Source organism: Mesoplodon densirostris, chromosome X (assembly GCF_025265405.1).
Source record: "Mesoplodon densirostris isolate mMesDen1 chromosome X, mMesDen1 primary haplotype, whole genome shotgun sequence".
In the NCBI taxonomy this organism is placed as follows: Eukaryota; Metazoa; Chordata; class Mammalia; order Artiodactyla; family Ziphiidae; genus Mesoplodon; species Mesoplodon densirostris.
Window position 1 is genome coordinate 71,328,410 of NC_082681.1, and position 21,188 is coordinate 71,349,597.

Below are 21,188 nucleotides of genomic sequence, written 5' to 3' on the forward strand. Positions count from 1 at the left end.
GGTCTTATCTATATTCATTCAGGACAGCTCCTCCCCTTCTGTCATCCCAGGTAATATTGGTCATGGATTATTTTCTTCATTACAGGAGGAAAATACAGTTTTAGTCCCACTGGAAGATTTGCTAGCTGCATATCTGATGTCGTGAGTAGATATTCAGATACATGCTGAACATATATAATTGTTGAATAAATTATAGAGTTATGCAAAATCTCACATGAGGAGGCACTTTAGTGTCGTGTTAGAAACTGATCTTTGGTAAAGGCAAGATGGAAAAAGCCTCATTTAGTAATGATGAAAATATTTTCACTTACTAACACTGAACATTTCCACATATTAAGATGTTGGTCAAGTCGGTCATAAAAATGGTAAATGCAATAGCTAAAAACCTCTGCCTACTCTTTGCTGTTTGACATGTAGAGTCTCTTTTTAACAGATGATGATAGAAAACTTTCACATTCAGAGTTGGTCATTTTCATTCTTTTCAACTTGTTTGGGGGAAAATGAAGAAATCTGTATAAGTGGTCACAGTATTGGCTGTCCAGCTGGACAGTACTATTCTTCAGATCCACAAGTCAACTTATTTGATAGTTGATAAATTACTAATGGCCAGTGTTTTCCAGAATTATTTTTTCAGTGTTCCTTCAAATTATAGTAGGATTTTGTATCTAACCCAGTTCAATTGAGAAACAAAATATATGCTTACAAAGTCCAGGGTTTAATATCTTCTGAATCTGTTGTCTTTGAAATTAGGCATTTTTGTTCATTGATGGTAATATTCACTAGCAAAAAATGAAGTAAAGGTAACAAAGGAATTGACTGAATATAAAAATTTTTGCACTGGTCTTTACTGTACATCTGGATTTTAAAATATGAGTCTGTTATTTTATATTTTAATCAAAGATGCAGGCATCTCTAATGTATTTGTCATAGAAAATTTGAAAGTCATAAGTAGTCAGTCAGACTTGAAAATCATTTTGTGGTCCACAACATTTGAAAGTTGTTATAGCTAATTGATAACAAGTGAAAATCATTTAAAGAGGTCATTTCACAGATGATATTGTATTTACTGTGATGGTTTAAGCTATAATTGATGAAAAATTGTTGGTAACTGCATAAACATAAAAATAGAGCTTAAATTTTATGGAAGTTGGAAACTTGCTTTTAAGAGGTGTTTAATTAAAGCAAAGTTTCTACTGTGTGTGTGTGTGGTTTTTTTTTTAAGCCATACTATTTGGCACATGAAAGTGCAGTGGGTGGTATGGCTGAAACAATGTAGGTGGTGGTACAGATGTTGCATAATACGTAGGGGACCCTCCCCAAGCAGCAAAGTGTGGAGAAGGCAGATAAAAGCAAGTTACCTTGCCTGCATCAGGTAGGATATTCTGTTCTCCAAGTACTTTTAAAGCCATAAGGGTGATCATATTGAGGGTCTGTCTTCTTTTATCACCCATGGGGAAAACAGTGCTTTCATTCACAACTCCATGCAAGATCATGAGGTAGTCATATTTGCTCTTTTCTTCACCTATGAAATGGTTGTAGAGGTATGATTCAATCCTCTTTTGCTGTTCTGCTACATCAGGAAAATCAATGAAGAATCTAGAACACATATAACGTTCTAGGGTCTTGATTTCTGCCTCACAAACTGGCTTAAAGTTATGAACCCGCAAGTTACTGTATTTCAGAAGGCCACCACCCCTAATTTCTTCAGGTTTTCTGGTAGTTATAAGCTTGTGCTTCAAGTGTGTCATTGCTTCTTGGAAGTCTCCATACTTGCTTTCAGCTACCACAACAGGATATAATTCTTTGGTTAGCTTACCACTTTTGTCACTGTAGAAATCTAACATGGGATCCAGGACAATTTGAAAGGAATCTACACTAAATTCAAATTGTCGTCTGAGTGACTTCACAAATGCTAGCTCTATATTCTTCCCAGTGTTATTTGAAAGAGAGATGAGACTCCAACGATCATTCTTATTGCAAACTTTGACCATCTTCTGCACGTAAGCCTCTTTCAGAGTCTTTAGGGTGATATTTTCCTTTTTTACATCTTTTGGTAAAAAGCTGAGTAGGCAACCTAGAACTACATCCTTAACAAGCTGAAATTCTTGATCACTTGGTAGTTCAATACCAAACATAACATCCAGATCCTTATGGCTCATGTCACTGTGTTTTGCAAGTATGTAACTTGCTGTGGAACCATTCAATCGGGTATCTTTAACAATAATTCCTTGCTCTATCAGTTGACCTGTCACGACATGAATGATATCTTTCGGTTTTACCTCCAATGTGGGGAAATTCCCCCTTCCATGAATTGGAATTACTTCATTTAACACTTGATGCAGTGTTATAACTTGATCCCAAGTGAGACAGCTGAATCTGATATCAGACATTATGAAGTCAGTAGGTCAACTAGAAAGTAAGCAAAATATTGAGAAGAAATTTAGCATCTTGAAATCAGTGTTATAGCTAAAGCATATGAAAAATAAAAAATAGACTTACCTGCAACATAAATGAAACTAATACTAGGCAGTAAATTATCAATGTATCTAATTGTGTTCAAATCTATAAGTGAAATAAAAGCCACTATGATTATATCAAAATTGTTAGATTGATTGGTGCATGTAAACAGACATTCTCAGGGATTTGTTAGAGTTGGAATTATTTTTGATGTGAAACGGTGGCCTTTCTCAATCTTTCCTCATGTAAATACTATAACAAGTATATTTGTTTGGTGGTATAAATTTTGTTCATGAGATAATCAGAGCACATAATTGAGGTTAACTGTCATGAATTTAAAGTGAGATCAGATAGCATGTCTGTGTGTGGTAGACCCAACTGACAGAACAGCATAATGTTTAAAAGCAATATATAGCATCTTTAATCCAAAAGCATCAGATCATTCTATTATTAAATTTCATATATATTATTACTCTCATTTTAAAGAATGTTACTGAAGTCCATTATTAGATTATTAATTCCTTGAATTGCTTGAGGATAAGGAGAATACTTAATGCAACACCTCCTCTATGTTCCTGGTAGTCCTTAAAGAAATGTTGGTTAAAGGAAATAATGAATGTCATTTTAAAATAGAAAACAAATAGTATTACTAAATTTGTCTCCAAAATGAGAGCAAGAATATACAAAAGCATAAGATTCCTGATTTAAAAAAAAATGTTTTCTGCAGATGTGTAATATGACATGCTCAGAAAATTTTACAGTTGGGGGAGTATTAGGAAGCTAAAATTATAGACACTATAAATATAATTAAATATAATTATACTATTATATAATTAGGTAAAATTACAGTTATTACATGGATCTTCAAATACTCTTAAGCTATTTAAGCAATAAATCTAGTAAATAAAATTCATTATGGATGTAGCTTTGGGTTTAGGCACTCTTTCCTGAATTCCAGAAATAAAAACTATATAAAGCTTAAGACAGATTTGTATAGATAGTATTCATAATTTGCTTATCTAGAGAGCCATTAGAACAGAATCTAAATATTTAGAATTTGGTGTTGTATATTTCTATATTTCCCCAGTAGAACTTGAGCAAAGAGAATCATCTTATTTCACATCTGTAGAACCAACTTTGACAGCCCAAGAATTTTGCAAAAGGCCAATTAAGCAATGGCAGATCTGTCAGTGAGAAGGCTAAACCTATTTTGTTTCTCTATATGAAATCCCCATGTATATGAATTAGAGTATTTATTTTTATTATGTGATGAAATGGCCCACATAATGTGCTGTGTGTTTCATTTTAAGCCACATTAATTGCCAAAGTTCATACAGTTTTATCAGCTATGTCAATATCCAAATCAATCCTTAAAGATGAATGAACTGAACTGACTACACATCAGGTTGTTGTATTTTGGTCATTCATCTGTGAAGTGAAATGATCTTTATAGTGTCTTTAGGACAATGGAAATAACAAAATGCTACATGAAGGATAGAATATGCAATAAGAACTGGCATGCTCATTTTCTACTTAATTTTCCTGGAATTATCACTTAATTATTTGAAGCTAACAAAGTTTGTTATCCTCAAATTCTCCATCTGGAAAAGTAATAGTTAATAACATTGGCTGGCTTCATGTAAGACTTTAGGGAGTTCAATCATTTGCCTGATAAATATTTTAGAAATATCACATATAAACTATGCAATTTTAATTATTATAGAAAAAAAGTTCCCAACTTCCTTTTTAATATGCAAATTTCTTTTGCAAATGGCAATTTTATTTTCCTTAATGGCAAATTTCCTGTGTCAATATTAGCTAAAAGTTAAAAATTCAATGACCTAGGGAATTCCCTGGCGGTCCAGTGGTTAGGACTCTATGCTCTCACTGCCAAGGGCAAGGGTTCAACCCCTGGTTGTGGAACTAAGACCCCACAAGCCACGTGGTGTGGCCAAAAAACAAAATTCAATGGCCTAATCCCAGGCCTACAATCCCCATTTAATCTATACTTCTAATCACCAATGATCTGAAAATAAAGGAGATCATTTACATTGGCATACTGACATTACTGAAGTTGCCAAATTATTTTCCATATAGAAGTTTCCAGGACCTTTATGTGCAAATAAAATCATCTAAAGATATGAATAATTTAACTATCTAATTGCCAGAATGCAGGAGTCCTTTATCAAAAAGTTACCTCTCAGATCAAGAAATCAGAAGCCTTGCTTTATATGTTGAATCTTCTCATAGATATTAGAGGAAAGGAAGGGACATAATTTTGTTTCCTGGATAGAATCACAGTAAGATCTTGCAAAGATGAGAAAGAGGTCCAGTTTCTCCAAAGAAGACATACAAATGACCAAAAGGCACACGAAAAGATGCTCAGCATCACTAATTATTAGAGAAATACAAATCAAAACTACGAGGTATCACCTCATACTGGTCAGAACAGCCATGATCAAAAAGTCTACAAACAGTAAATGCTGGAGAAGGTGTGGAGAAAAGGGAACCATCCTACACCGTTGGAGGGAATGTAAACTAGTACAACCACTATGAAGAACAGTGTGAATGTTCCTTAAAAAACTAAAAATAGAACTACCATATGATTCAGAAATCCCATTCCTGGGCATATATCTGGAGAAAACCATAATTTGAAAAGATACATGCACCCCAATGTCCACTGCAGCACTATTTACAATAGCAAAGACATGGAAGCCACCTAAACGTCCATCAACAGAGGAATGGATAAATATGTTGTACATATATACAATGGAATTTTACTCAGCCATAAAAAAGAATCAAATAATGCCATTTACAACAACATGCATGGACCTAGAGATTATCATACTAAGTGAAGTAAGTCAGAGAAAGACAAGTATCATATGATATCATTCGTGTGTGGAATCTAATTTAAAAAGCGATACAAATGAACTTATTTACAAAAGAGAAACAGACTTACAGATATCGAAAACAAACTTATAGTTACTAAAGGAGAAATGTGGTGGAGAGGGATAAATCAGGAGCTTGGGATGAACATGCACATACTACTATATATAAGATAGATAACCAACAAGGACCTACTGTATAGCACAGGGAACTCTACTCAATACTGTGTGGTAACCTATATGAGAAAAGAATCTGAAAATGAATAAATGTATGTATATGTGTAACTGAATCACTTTGCTGTACACCTGAAACTAATACAACATTGTAAATCAACTATACTCCAGTAAAATTAAAATAAAAAAAGAAAGAGGTCCAAAGTTTAACTTCACTTTATAATAGGAAAGTGGTGTAGGAAAACAGATCATAATTGTGCAACTATCTAGTTGATGATTAATTACCTATGTTAATGATACCCAAACTTTATGGTCTTCAGAATTATCTAGAGAGCTTTAAGAAATACACATATAGAATATTTCAGACCTAGTATATCTTGTTAAAAAAGGTAACAGTGAAGCCAACTTGCTAGGATGTGGGAAACCTGTGTCCTAGATTGAGCAATATATTACTTAATTGTTCAAAATCAGGGCTTTAAAAACCAGTTAGTACTTTTACCTTTCTTTATCTACAACTACATACAGTTAATTTTAAATCAAGCTTATTTTTCTATTGAATTAATACCTCATTAACAACCAAAGATTTCGGAGCCACCATCTCACTGAACACCTCTACATCTTCATGCACAGGAAATGCAAATCAGAATTTTTTTAAATAGCCTTAGGAAAATAATTATAAAAATACATCTATGATACACACATTATTATCTAGGATAATAAATCTGTGATACACACACATACACACAGACACACATATATACATATATGAGCATACAAAATATAATGAAATATATGTCAGAATGGAATAAATATGTCACATATTGATCTGAAATCTATACACACTTCCACTAATGCTCACTTCTATTAACATGGATAATCAAGATTTGAGAGTAATGTTATGCTTCTTTGGCACATCTACTATTCATTTTCACATAATGTACAATATCAATTAATGCTATAAGTACAAATTTCAAATATAACATTAAAATAATGTTATATAGAGTGCAAGCAGAATAGATTTAGAGTGCAAGCAGAATAGATTTAGAATAATTCTTAAGGGTCCAAGGATTTTCAGAATGGTAAATGGCTTCAACTTAAAGTCACCCTCTGCATTAGCCCCTAACAAAAGAGTCACCTTGTCCTTTGAACCTTTGAAGCCAGGCACTGACTTCTCTCTAGCTACCCTAGATGGCATCTTCTTCCATTAGAAAGCCTGCTTCATCTACATTGAAAATCTGTTGTTTAATGTATTCAGACCACTAAAACGTTCTCCATATCAGCAATAAGGCTGTTTTGCTTTCTTATCATTCACTTCTTCACTGGGGCAGCATTTTACATTTCAATAACTTTCCCTTTGCATTCACAAATTGGATGTTTTGTGTAAGAAGCCTAGCTTTCAACCTATCTGGGCTTTCTACGTGCCTTCCTCACTAAGCTTACTCATTTCTAGCTTTTGATTTAAAGTCAGAGATGTGCGACTCTTTCATTTGAACACTTAGAGGCTATTGTTGGGTTATTAATTTGCCTAATTTCAATATTGTTGTGTCTCAGGGAATAGGAAGGCCTGAGGACAGGGAGAGATATGGGGAAAAGGCGGGTCTGTGGAGCAATCAGAACACACGCAACATTTATCAATTAAGTTCACAACCTTATATGGGCATGGTTCTTGGTGCCACAAGACAATTACAATAGTAACATCAAAGGTCACCGATCATGGCTCACCAAAACAAATATAATAATGAAAAAGTTTGAAATATTGTGAGAATTACCAAAATGTGACAGGGACCCAAAGTGAGAAACTGCTGTTGGAAAAATGATGCCAATAGACATGCTTGAAGCACGGTTGCCACAAACCTTCAATTTGTAATAAAACAGACACAGAATCTTTGAAGTGCAGTAAAGCAAAGTGTAATAAAATGAGATATGTCTGTATATGACAGGTGAAATTAGTATCGGGATGTGAGAAACTATAGGTAGATATACTTAAAGTTGACCTCATGTAGTCTAATCTATCTTTAAATAAAAATTCTTAGTTGCAACACCTTGAGCTGGACACTTTCTCTATGACTGTCATACCAAATTTTATGCCTGTGATAACTGAAGTTTTTAAAATGTGATGGCCGAAGATTTAAAAATGTGTATAAAGTAAAACTGAAGTTAAACAATTCTAAAGAACCCATTTTTCCTTTCAATGAGATTCATTAGCTATTTATTCCACTAAAATTGGAGTAGGTTTTGCTTATAAGGAAACATAGAAATAAGCCTGTGTTTTGAGTCTAACTATAGATGAACAACATTTTAAAGGAAATTCATTCTCTATAAAAACTAGTACTGACATTAAGCTCTGTGGACAATCTATGAAATTCTTTTTATAAGCACCAAAATCACAATGTGTTTATCAGTTGTTCTAAATAGGCAGTCATTTTATAATCTGTTCAAAATAAATATCTTAACTAAAAGTTGTTGATTATAATAAAGTAATTTTCCTCCTTGTGGACTTTTCTGTTAGCCAATTACATTAAAAAGATTAATTGCAATGCAATCTTAAAACATATTTCAGGTTAAAATGTGGCAATGGGGGTATGTTTTAAGTGAAAAAGTATAAACATTTAAAAGGGAAGCTGCTGGGCTTCCCTGGTGGCACAGTGGTTGGGAGTCCGCCGGCCGATGCAGGGGACGCGGGTTCGTGCCCTGGTCCAGGAGAATCCCACATGCCGCGGAGCAGCTGGGCCCGTGAGCCATGGCCGCTGAGCCTGCGCATCCGGAGCCTGTGCTCCGCGATGGGGGAGGCCACAACAGTGAGAAGCCCGCGTCTCGCAAAAAAAAATAAATAAATAAATAATAAAAATAAATAAATAAAAGGGAACCTGCACATTTCCAAGTTTTTAATATAGATAAAATTCCCATATTGATGATTGTTGAATTTAGAATTTTAGTATTGATCTGTGCTATTGTAACAGATTTGAGAAGCATGAGGAAGTCATAGTAAGATTAAGCTATGTAAATGCCTATATGCTTTTTTTATTGTGTCCATGTAATTTTTATGTGATTGACCTCAGTGCTTGAGTCCTACAACACTGTATCACTTATGCCACAACACATTATTGATGTTATAAGTTTATAGTATTTAAAGATTCAGGAGGGAGATCTCAATACCAGTTCACTTTTCGCATTAGTAATTTTCAAATTTGGTTCTGAAGAATGAGTCACATAATTCCTTATGCTAAAACAGTTATTACATTTCAGGTCAATTCACAGCACTATTACATCTGCAAAGGTTCACTTTCATTTTCCAAATTTATAACCTCTTACAAATGTACCTCAGATGATTATGAAGCTTGAGAAAAAAGTTTTTATGTTTTAAATTTTCTTAATTTAAAAAAATAACATTTTAAATCATTTAAAAATGTGTGTAATAACTTAATTTTCAACTACTAGAAGTGACAAAGTGCTCAGAGATGTTGTTGCATTTATAATTAGTCTTGGCCCACGGAGGGAGAGAAAAAGAGAACATCAATTTCTCCTGTATCAAAAGATGATGGAAGAGTTCAAGGTTTCTAGCTTCCATTCAGACCCACAACAAGGTATGCATATAGTTTCCATTTTAGTATTATTAATATCTGATCTGTCATTCTCTCCATTTTATGACCATCTCTTTTCAAATATTATGCTTAGCTCCATTTCCCATTCTAAAAGTCAGTGCTCTTACTGACTGAGAATTTACATGAATTCTCAGTTTCCTGCCATTGATGAATACGGAAATAACTTGTTCATGAAATTCTTATATATGGGTAGTACCATGCTAAAAGAATGGCTTTGGAGTGGAAAAGCTCAGGTGAAATGCATTGGGACAATAAAGATAAACATGCCAGGCACCTAGAGAAAAGAACACAAAGGTCCCAAAGAGGAGCAGCTCTGAATTTAAAGGCATGATGCTCAGAAGCTTAAAAGGAACTGCCTTCCCACCAACAGTGCAAGAGTGTTCCCTTTTCTCTACACCCTCTCCAGCATTTATTGTTTCTAGATTTTTTGATGATGGCCATTGATACAGCCACTATGGAGAACAGTATGGAGGTTCCTTGAAAAACTAAAAATAGAACTACCATACGACCCAGCAATACCACTACTGGGCATATACCCTGAGAAAACCATAATTCAAAAAGAGTCATGTACCAAAATGTTCATTGCAGCTCTATTTACAATAGCCAGGACATGGAAGCAACTTAAGTGCCCATCGTTGGATGAATGGATAGAGAAGATGTGGCACATATATACAATGGGATATTATGAAATTGAGTTATTTGTAGTGAGGTGGATGAACCTAGAGTGTGTCATACAGAGTGAAGTCAGAAAGAGAAAAACAAATACTGTATGCTAACACATATATATGGAATCTAAGAAAAAAAGAAAAAAAAAAGGTCATGAAGAACCTAGGGGTAAGACGGGAATAAAGACACAGACCTACTAGAGAATGGACTTGAGGATATGGGGAGGGGGAAGGGTAAACTGTGACAAAGTGAGAGAGTGGCATGGACATATATACATTACCAAACGTAAAATAGATAGCTAGTGGGAAGCAGCTGCAGGGAGATCAGCTCGGTGGTGGTTTGTGACCACCTAGAGGGGTGGGATAGGGAGGGTGGGAGGGAGGGAGATGCAAGAGGGAAGAGATATGGGAACATATGTATATGTATAACAGACTCACTTTGTTATAAAGTAGAAACTAACACACCATTGTAACAAAATTATACTCCAATAAAGATGTTAAAAAAAAAAGGAACTGCCTTCCCTCGGTTAAACCTCTGCCCCTAATCCCTGATAAATCTTATCACTTTATTTCCCTCTGCCCCAATCCACATACATACACTTTCTTGTGTTTGTTTTAATTTTTTTGTGTTGTTGTGGATATTGTTTGTTGCTTTTAAGTGTTAAAAGTGTGCACTGTTCTAAGGAAATCGTCTCCCAACTCCTTTCAGTTTTAGCACTGATCCGTTACAGTGGGAAGTGTGAGAGCTTGCAGCAGCACTGCCTCCTTCCTCGTTCTCCTAGTTTCTTACATGGCTGGTGGAGGTTGATAGCTATGCAAATTTAACAACCACCAAATCAGGCTTCTTTTACGTCTGATGTACCTAATGAAAAGACTTGCTGCCTCTCCAAACTGCCATTAATCTCAGTGAGGGGAGCTGACCAGAAAGAACTCCAGTTCCCTTTGGCGGGAGTGACTGGGTGGGGATATCACTGAGAAGACTCTAAAGTGCAACAGGCTTCTGGGCAAGCTGTGAGCTAAAACTACCTAGTGAGACCAAAGCACCATCCCTTCTGCACTGGACCCTGTTCAGCTCCTCATGACTCTCAGAATAACCCAGTAACCAGGTAAGTATTCCCTGAGTCATTCCAGATCTCTTACCCCTTTGTGGATAGCCCTGCCAACACTCAAGGGATCAAGGATTCTCTGGATACTGAAGGGGACTTCCGAATTAGAGCCAACACCATATACACCTTCCACATGACTCAGGAACACTATCTGAAGAAACAGGAAAGTAGGAACTCACCGGAATGCTCAAGGAAAAAGCCTCAGCTTTTTTTTTTTTAATCTCTGTTGGCATCTCTCCCCCTCTCCCCTCACCGAACCCTCTGGCAGGCTGTAAGAACTCACTTCACCAACTGCTGCTCTCTTCAAATTCATCCAGGCAAGGAGCAACTAAAGGAGGGGTCAGTTATGTGGCACTAGAGTGAGGTTTTGGAGGGGCCCTGCTGGTAAGCACACAGGAGAAGGGGAGGGGTGGCAAATAGAGAAAAATAAAAATGCAGAAATTAAAATAAAAAGGAAGAAATAAGGGTAGAAAGAAAAAAGAAAAAGAAATTAAGGAAGAAAGGAAAGAGAACGCAGAGAGCAAGCACTTGCAACAGCTGCCACGGCCGCTGAACCACTGCTGTCTAAAGGCAACTGGGTGCTGAAATGACTTCCCCCAATACACTTCTCGAGTTCCACTCATCCACTCCACAGACTTCCCTTCCTCCCAGGCTTAATCCGCCCTGTAGCGTAAAACCATTTCCATGGTAACCTGTCGTCACGTGATTTAAGGTGGTCTGTAGTACTGAGTCATGAGTTCCACTTTCCCCAGGCTGGCGATCTCTCCACTACTTTCCTTTTTCCTTTAGTGCTGAACTTTCTCCAGTGGAATAATACTACTTTTTCTCCCTTCCTGCAAAGGGAAGGGAGATTTCTTCTCATTCCCACAAATAGTGTCTTGACTGTGTCTTTCCTACCTTCCACCCATCCAACTTCCCCTGAACACACAAATGAGTGACTCCTCCCCCACCTCTTCAATCATTGCCAACATAAACACAAACTTAAATTCGGAATGCAGTTTTTCTGAAACAAGTGGCTTTTTCTCTAGTGTCTTTCATCCTTAACTCTCTTTATCATGAGGAGTTCCCTCCCTTACTTTAATACCTTCTGTTCTCTGTTTTGCTAGAAATATTTAGGTCCTTATGATATTTCCCATATCTATAGCCACTTCTCATAAGTGAAAACAAGTGGATGGCATTCCTTAAAAATACAATTTCAAGATGCAGTCTTTGATAGTTTAAAATACAATTACTTTAATGAAATCTACTAAGTTTATGATTAGTAATATTAAATGTATTAATCTGATTGTTATTTCTAAACTTTATTTGCATTAAATTGTTCTACTAGCATAAAATAGAGTTCACTTTTAAGGTACTCAAAGACTGTATTAAAAAAAGATAACTAATGAGTGCTTTATAGGAAGAAAAAAATTCTCAAAAAGTAGTTCAGGATTAACGAAAAAATACACACACATATATATACATATATATGTAAACATACTTGATTATCTGGTTATAACTTTCATTCACTGATATGTAGTAGTTAAACATACTTGATATCTAAAAAAAGAGGTACAGACTTTTAATACTTCATTTTAGAAATGTCTGAAGTTAAATTTTGAAAATCATTCACTATCAGGCTATTTGTTGAGATGCCAACGTGTTAGTCAATTAATCTAGGAGATTTTGTATTTCCCTTACCTTGGAGTTGTGAATAAACATAATTCATGATACTACATCAACAGATCAGTTATATTACATCTCCCATTTATTACTGTTGACTCAGCACAGAAAATAAAATATTAAAATAATTACTGATACTTTCTTCAGCACATTAACTAAGTTCAACTTTACCACAGCCGTATAGACACAATTATTAATAAAACAGCTAATTTTCTAAGAAAGTCAGTACATACATTTTAGTCAAATAAAATCAGTTTCTGAATAAAATGTAATTTCAATATCTACTCATAGTTAAAACTAAAACTAAAACTAAAATTCCTTTTCTATAGGATTTCTCACTGTGTCTTTTGCTAGCACACTTTGTTGAATTTAACACCACCTACTTTGAAGACTAACTTCCTTCTCTATGAGTTCAAATAAAATCAGTTTCTGAATAAAGTTTAATTTCAATATCTACTCATAGTTAAAACTAAAACTAAAATTCCTTTTCTATAGGATTTCTCACTGTGTCTTTTGCTAGCACACTTTGTTGAATTTAACACCACCTACTCTGAAGACTAACTTCCTTCTCCATGAGTTCCCCATCAACTGATCTCCCCACATTCTCTGCACCTCACTTGCCACAACCACATGGATACCATTGCCAGGAGACCAAGAATGTTACTGTTGCATCATAAATGCTCTTATAGTTAAGAGTATTTTCAAGTGAACAATTTATATGGGGCAATTCTGAATCCCAAATCTCAAGTAAAACAATATTAAGGATAGGATTAAAAACATTTCTCAAGTTACTTTGACTTTAATAAAACATAGTAGAGGTAAATAAATAACCCATACAGATGTATGCACATAGCCAAATACTTTTGTTTTATTGTAACTATCTATATGTGAAATCAAAATTAAGCTGTAATTTTTGAAATACAGACTTTGGGGAAATATTTTCTATTTAATTTTTATCCCCCAAATGAACAGTGTTTCAAAAATCCTCAAACAGTTAAAAATTATGGTTGTTGATAAGCATTTGATAATTGTGTTGAATACCAAAGATTAATACAAAACCATTTTAAAATACAAAGTTTTTTCCCAACATAGTGACTTGTTACAATATGTCCAGTTTATAGAAATCATCCTATAACTGTTCTTAATAAAAATATAAAAATTGAAAAGATAGGCAAGCAAATAGATATAGGAAGCAAATCAGTTGTCAAAGCCAATGATCCATAGAATATGTTTTGGACAGCCCATGTATGTCATTTTGCAGTATAATAGAGAGAAGAGACTAAGTACATTTTAGAAGGGCCAAGATAAAACAGGATACCTGCTTGTTTTTCATTGTTTTTTTTTTCTGGTACTATAATATATGAAAAAAAAGAAGAAAAAATTTTTGAATTAGATCTAAGAGTATAAACCATGTATATAAAAGTAATGTTAAATCAGAGCTTAATTTGAAAAGAAAAGTATATCTGTAGATTTTCTAAGGGAAAAATATACAAATTGCATGACACTTCGTGATATGTAATACTGAATATAGATTTTTAAACTTTAACGTATTAAGTGTATAATTTTTAAACATGTATTTAAATGGTGACAATAACTAAAAATTATATAATGCTTATAGTGTGTCAGGTACTAAGTGTTTTAATTAACTCATTTAATTCTCACTCAAAAGAATGTAAAGAAAATCAGAAGGGCCCAAGATTCATGTGAAAAAAAAAACATACAGAACAAGTTATAAAGTAAACTAGTGAGTAGAGTAATAGACAAAATAGTCCAGGATTCAGGAATAAAGATGCAGACGTAGAGAATGGGCTTGAGGACACAGGGAGGTGGAAGGGTAAGCTGGGACGAAGTGAGAGAGTAGCACTGACATATATACACTACCAAATGTAAAATAGATAGCTAGATGGCTGCATCACACAGGGATATCAGCTCGGTGCTTTGTGATCACCTAGAGGGGTGGGATAAGGAGGGTGGGAGGGAGGGAGACGCAAGAGGGAAGAGATATGGGAACATATGTATATGTATAACTGATTCACTTTGTTATAAAGCAGAAACTAACACACCACTGTAAAGCAATTATAGTCCAATAAAGATGTTTTAAAAAATCCACAGTAATCAAAAGAAAAGCAAGTTAAAAGAGTTTATATTTTTCCTGGGTATGGTTTTAGCCTTTTTTACTTTGTGATTCCAAATTTCAAGGCCAAGAAGGATAAAGGGTATTAGGAATTTATTCATTCATTCTCTCTCTCCTGTATTTTTTTGTACTTTTTTGTACTTTTTTGTACTTTTATACTGGATTTGCTTAACAGGTGTTTCATGATTGTGCATAAGACATTTCGACTACTATGCATAACACATTTAACAACATTGGAAAATACTGAATGGGTTTTAAAATAATCAAAACATTTTGTAAATCAAAAGAACCTCTTGATATATTTGAGAATCCTTCTAGAACCATTTTTCTTAAGGTATTATTAATCTCTATACTATGTCAAATGAACTAAGGGATATAAAATCAGGATTCTACCCAGAATTGAACTGTTAATGTTAGATAAATATTAAAATTCACAATAAAGAGTATCATGTTACATTATGATGAGCAATACAAAGAATTACTGGATTGTGATGATTTCTCATCAGCTATCTGGGTTAAAAATATGATAGATTTTAGGCTCTGGAATTACTAAACAGATATAAATTCAAATTCAAGCTCTGCCATTTAATAGCTATGGAACCATGAGTAAATTAGTTAAATTATTATTATTATTATTATTATTATTATTTTTTTTTTTTTTTTGCTGTACGCGGGCCTCCCACTGTTGTGGCCTCTCCCCTTGCGGAGCACAGGCTCCGGATGCGCAGGCCCAGCGGCCATGGCTCACGGGCCCAGCCACTCCGCGGCATATGGGATCCTCCCGGACCAGGGCACGAACCCGCATCCCCTTCATCGGCAGGCGGACTCTCAACCACTGCGCCACCAGGGAGGCCCCTAGTTAAATTCTTAAAGTCTTTCATCTTTCATCTATAAACTGTATATAATTTCTATCCACATTGGTGCTATGAAATTTACGATGAAAGAATGTACTATGTAAAGTGCCCAGCATGGTACTTAAAACATCATAGAGTCTTCGATAAACATTGAAACCAGCATGATATAGCAGATAAAGATTATGATAGTCTGAGAATCTTAACACACCAGGGCTTAAATCTGTACCTATAATTTATAAACTACATTATGATGAATAAGTTACTTAATATTTGTACCTTAGTTTTCTTATCTGTGAAATGGGGCTAATAATACACTTCATATGTCTATTTGATGATTAAATGAGAAAATACACAGTGAGCATTCAATCAGACATCCATTCTCTTAAACTTTCCTAAAAATCAAATGGAATATATATCTATATCCTTTAGAAAAATGCATATGTGGTATGCCACTATAAAAATATTTAGCTCTCGAAAGAGAGGCATGGACATATATACAGTACCAAACGTAGGGTAGATAGATAGTGGGAAGCAGCAGCATGGCACAGGGAGATCAGCTTGGTGCTTTGTGACCGCCTGGAGGCCTGGGATGGGGAGGGTGGGAGGGAGGGAGATGCAAGAGGGAAGGGATGTGGGAACAGATGTGTATGTATGACTGATTCACTTTGTTATAAAGCAGAAACTAATAAAAAAAACTATATGGGAAAAAAATTGAATAGCCACCAGCAACATCTAGCTTTTGAGTCCAAGTTATTTAATTTCAATTATTAATGTGGCCAGTGACTACCTATTAAGCTAGACCATGTTTTATAATGTAGGTTTTATTATTATTCAGGTATGATCAGGAGATGATTGCCATTGAAAAGACAGCTCATGGAAAAGATACATGCAGGGACTTCCCTGGTGGTTCAGTGGTTGAGAATCTGCCTTCCAGTGTGGGGGACACAGATTCCATCCCTGGTTGGAGAGCTAAGATCCCACATGCAACGGGGCAACTAAGTCTGCATGCCACAATGGAGGATCCCGCATGCTGCAAGGAGGATCCCATGTGCTGCAGCTAAGAGCCAATGAAGCCAAATAAATAAATATTTTTTAAAAAAGAAAAAGATACATATACCCCAATGTTCACTGCAACACAATTTACAATATCCAAGACATGGAAGCAACGTAAATGTCCACTGACAGGTGAATTGATAAAGAAGATGTGGTATATGTATACACAATGCAATACTACTCAAGCATAAAAAAGAATGAAATGCCTTTTGCAGCAACATGGATGGACCTAGAGGTTATCATACTAAGTGAAGTAAGTCAGAAAGAGAAAGACAAATACCATATGATATCACTTATATGTGGAATCTAAAATATGACACAAATGAACTTTTTTGGGGGGACCATGCCAAGGGGCTTCTGGAATCTTGGTTCCCTGACCAGGGGGAACACAGGCCTTCAGCAGTGAAAGTGCAGAGTCCTAACCACTGGACCACGATGGAATTCCCATAAATGAACTTATTTACAAAGCAGAAACAGACACACAGACATAGAAAATAAACTAATGGTTACCAAAGGGCAAAAGGGGTAGGGGAGGGATAAATTAGGAGTTTGGAATTAGTAGATACAAACAACTACATATAAAATAGATAAACAACAAGGTCCCACTGTATAGCACAGGGAACTATATTCAATATCCTGTAATTAACCATAATGGAAAAGAATGTGAAAAAGAATATGTGTATATATGTATAACTGCATCATTTTGTTGTATACCAGAAACTAACACAACATTGTAAATCAACTATACTTCAACTTTTAAAAAAGAAGAAATGACCTATCAAACTATGAAGAGACATGGAGGACTTATACTCTAATAAAGATGTTAAAATTTTTTTTAAAAAAAGACATGGAGGAAACTTAAATGCATATTAAATGTATATGACTTATGAGAAGACATGGCAGACACTTAAATGCGTGGCTGAAAATTAAATGCATATTTTGAAGATTGGAAAGAAGCCAATCTGAAAAGGCTACATACTGTGGCTCCAACCGTATGGCATTCTGGAAAAGGCAAAACTATGGAGACAAAAAGATCAGTGGTTGCCATGGGTGGGAGAGGGGAGAGATGAATAGGCAGAGCACAGAGGATTTTAAGGGCAGTGAAAGTACTCTGTATAATATTATAATGATGGATATATGTCATTATACATTTGTCCCAACCCATAGAATATACACCGAGTGAACTCGAAGATAAACTATGTACTTTAGGTGCTTATGATGTGTCAGTGTAGGTTCATTCTTTGTAAAAACTGTACCATTCTGGTGAGTGATGTTGATAACGGGGTAGGCTATGAGTATGGAGGGAGGAGGTATACTGCAAATCTCTGTACTTCCCTCTCAATTTTGTTGTAAACCTAAAACTGCTCTAAAAATGGCTTTAAAAAGATGCATCAAGTACCAGCAATATATATATATTTAGCTCTTGTGTCTTCTATGAGACAAAGGATAACTGAGAAAGTCCTTATTCAAAAAAAAATGAAACAATAAACTGTAGCCAAAAATACTGTGTTTTACTTTTTTTGGAAAGTATTACTACTTTAAATGCATTATAATAAATGGGCAAAATCCTAAAGTTAATTTATACAGTAAACAATATAAGATCTATGTTAAAGCCGAAGTGCTAGAAAAATAAAACAGTTGTACTATTTTCTCAATAATAACACTTTTTCCATTATTAAGGTTGTGGAATAAATTACATAAAGAATACACACACACACACACTCTCTCTCTCTCTCTCTCTCACTCTCACTGACCACTAGAGAAACCTATTTAGTTTTATAAATAATGAAAGTCACAATACTTTCAACTTTTCTTAAAATCTCATGGGAAACTATCAAACAGCAAAAATGAGACTTATGAATTAACCAGTGAACTAAGTGTTAACATTTGCTATGACACAACATATTTCTATGACAAAACAAAGTATAGCGATAAGAACAATTACTACTGTTAAAATTATTCTACTACTGCTGCTGCTCGACAATAAAATATTAACTTTTTATTGAACATTAGCTGTGTTTCTTGTGGTCTGCTAAATACTGCAAAGTATATTATCTCATTTAATATTTACAACAGCTGTATGAAGAAAATAAAACTATCTTAATTTTATAGATGAGGAAATTAACTTTCTAGAAGTCAAAGGCAGCAGAGTCATGATATAAAAAACAAGTCTTACTCTAGAAACTCTGGAGTGATACCTACATACCAGAAAGAAATTTTGAGGAATTTTTGTTTGATAGAGTAAATGAGGCCAGGCTGAAGGAAGGCACTAAAGACTTCCTGATAAAGATAAGTAGCATCCAATCCAAGAACATGGTATATTTCTCCATCTGTTTATGTGGGTCATATGGTAGTTCTATTTTTAGATTTTTAAGGAACTTCCATACAGTTCTCCATAGTGGCTGTACCAATTTATATTCCCACCAACAGTGTAAAAGGGTTCCCTTTTCTCCACACCCTCTCCAGCATTTATTGTTTGTAGATTTTTGATGATGGCCATTCTGACCGGTGTGAGATGATACCTCATTGTAGTTTTTTTTTAATTTTATTTTTTTTATTAGTTTCTGCTTTATAACAAAGTGAATCAGTCATACATATACATCTGTTCCCACATCCCTTCCCTCATGCTTCTCCCTCCCTCCCACCCTCCCCCTCCCACTCCTCATTGTAGTTTTGATTTGCATTTATCTAATAATTAGTGATGTTGAGCATCTTTTCATGTGCCTCTTGACCATCTGTATGTCTTCTTTGGTGAAATGTCTATTTAGGTCTTCTGCCCATTTTTTGATTGGGTTGTCTATTTTGATGATATTAAGCTACATGGGCTGTTTGTAGATTAATCCTTTGTCCATTGCTTCATTTGCAAATATTTTCTCCTGTTCTGAGGGTTGCCTTTTCATCTTGTTTATGGTTTTCTTTGCTGTGCAAAAGCTTTTAAGTTTAATTAGGTCCAATTTGTTTATTTTTGTTCTTATTTCCATTACTCTATGAGGTGGGTCAAAAAAGATTGTGCTGTGGTTTATGTCAAAGAGTGTTTTTCCAATGTTTTCCTCTAAGAGTTTTATAGTGTCTGGTCTTACACTTAGGTCTTTAATCCGTTTGGAGTTTACTTTTATGAATGGTGTTAGGTAGTGTTCTAATTTCATTCTTTTACATGTAGCTGTCCAGTTTTCTCAGCACCACTTATTGAAGAGACTACCTTTTCCCCATTGTGTGTTCTTGTCACCTTAAAAAAAAAAACTAGAAATAGAATTACCATATGACCCAACAATCCCACTGCTGGGCATATACCATGAGAAAAGCATAATTCAAAACGAAACATGTACCCCAGTGTTCATTGCAGCACTATTTACAATAGCCAGGACATGGAAACAACCTAAATGTCCAATGATGAATGAATGGATAAAGAAGATGTGGTACATATATACAATGGAATATTAGTCAGCCATAAAAAGGAACAAAATTGTGCCATTTTTAGAGATGTGGATGGACCTAGAGTCTGTCATACAGAGTGAAGTAAGCCAGAAAGAGAAAAACAAATATCATATATTAATGCATATATGTGGAATCTAGAAAAATGGTACAGATGAACCTATTTGTAGGGCAGGAAGAGAGACATAGACATAGAGAAGAGACATGTGGACACATGGCGGGAAGGAGAGGGTGGGACGAATTGGGAGATTAGGTTTGACATGAATACACTACCATATGTGAAGTAGATAGCTAATGGGAACTTGCTGTATAGCACACAGAGCTCAGCTCGGTGCTCTGTGATGACCTAGATGGGTGGGATGCAGGGGTGGGAGGGAGGTCCAAGAGGGAGGGAATATAGGTATACATGTAGCTGATTCACTTCATTGTACAGCAGAAACTAACACAACATTGTAAAGCAATTTTACTCCAAAGAAAGAAAGAAAGAAAGAAAGAAAGCGAGAAAGAAAGAGAAAGAAAAAAAACAAACTCTGGCTATCATACTCCATTTTGCGTTAAGGATGTTACCGCAATAAGAAACTTTAGTCTTATATTCAAGGCCTTCTAAGTTCATGCCAGAAGTTAGGAATGCACAGCATTATGAAGTCAATAATTATGTATTAAAATGTCATGGTATTTTAAGATATTCAATTAACAAAGTACCTATTGTAAACTTGTCAAGAACAGAAAAGCAATGTTAAAGCTGGTTAAAATAAATATGATCCAGCAATCCCACTGCTGGGCATATATCCAGAGAAAACCATAATTTGAAAAGATACATGCACCCCAATGTTCACTGCAGCACTGTATACAATAGCCAAGACATGAAGCAACCTGAATGTCCATTGACAGAGGAATGGATAAAAAAGACGTAGTACATATATACAGTGGAATGTTACTCAGCCATTAAAAAGAATGAAATAATGCCATTTGCAGCAACATGGATGGACCTAAGTGAAGTAAGTCAGAGAAAGATTAATAGCATATGATATCACTTATATGTGGAATCTAAAAAAATAATACCAGTGAACTTATTTACAAAACAGAAACAGATTCACAGACTCTGAAAACAAACTTATGGTTACCAAAGGGGAAACACGGTGTCTGGGAGGGATAAATCCGGAG

At 35.1% G+C, this 21,188-nt stretch overlaps 1 protein-coding gene across 1 annotated transcript; it reads right to left on the reverse strand.

Annotated features, from left to right (window-relative positions):
- Nucleotides 1-1,217: 1,217 nt before the first annotated feature.
- TENT5D (terminal nucleotidyltransferase 5D) lies at nt 1,218-2,390 on the reverse strand. The gene has a single exon (XM_060086473.1). The coding sequence runs from the start codon at nt 2,388-2,390 to the stop codon at nt 1,218-1,220; it is 1,173 nt and encodes a 390-aa protein (XP_059942456.1).
- Between the last annotated feature and the right edge of the window lie 18,798 nt (nt 2,391-21,188).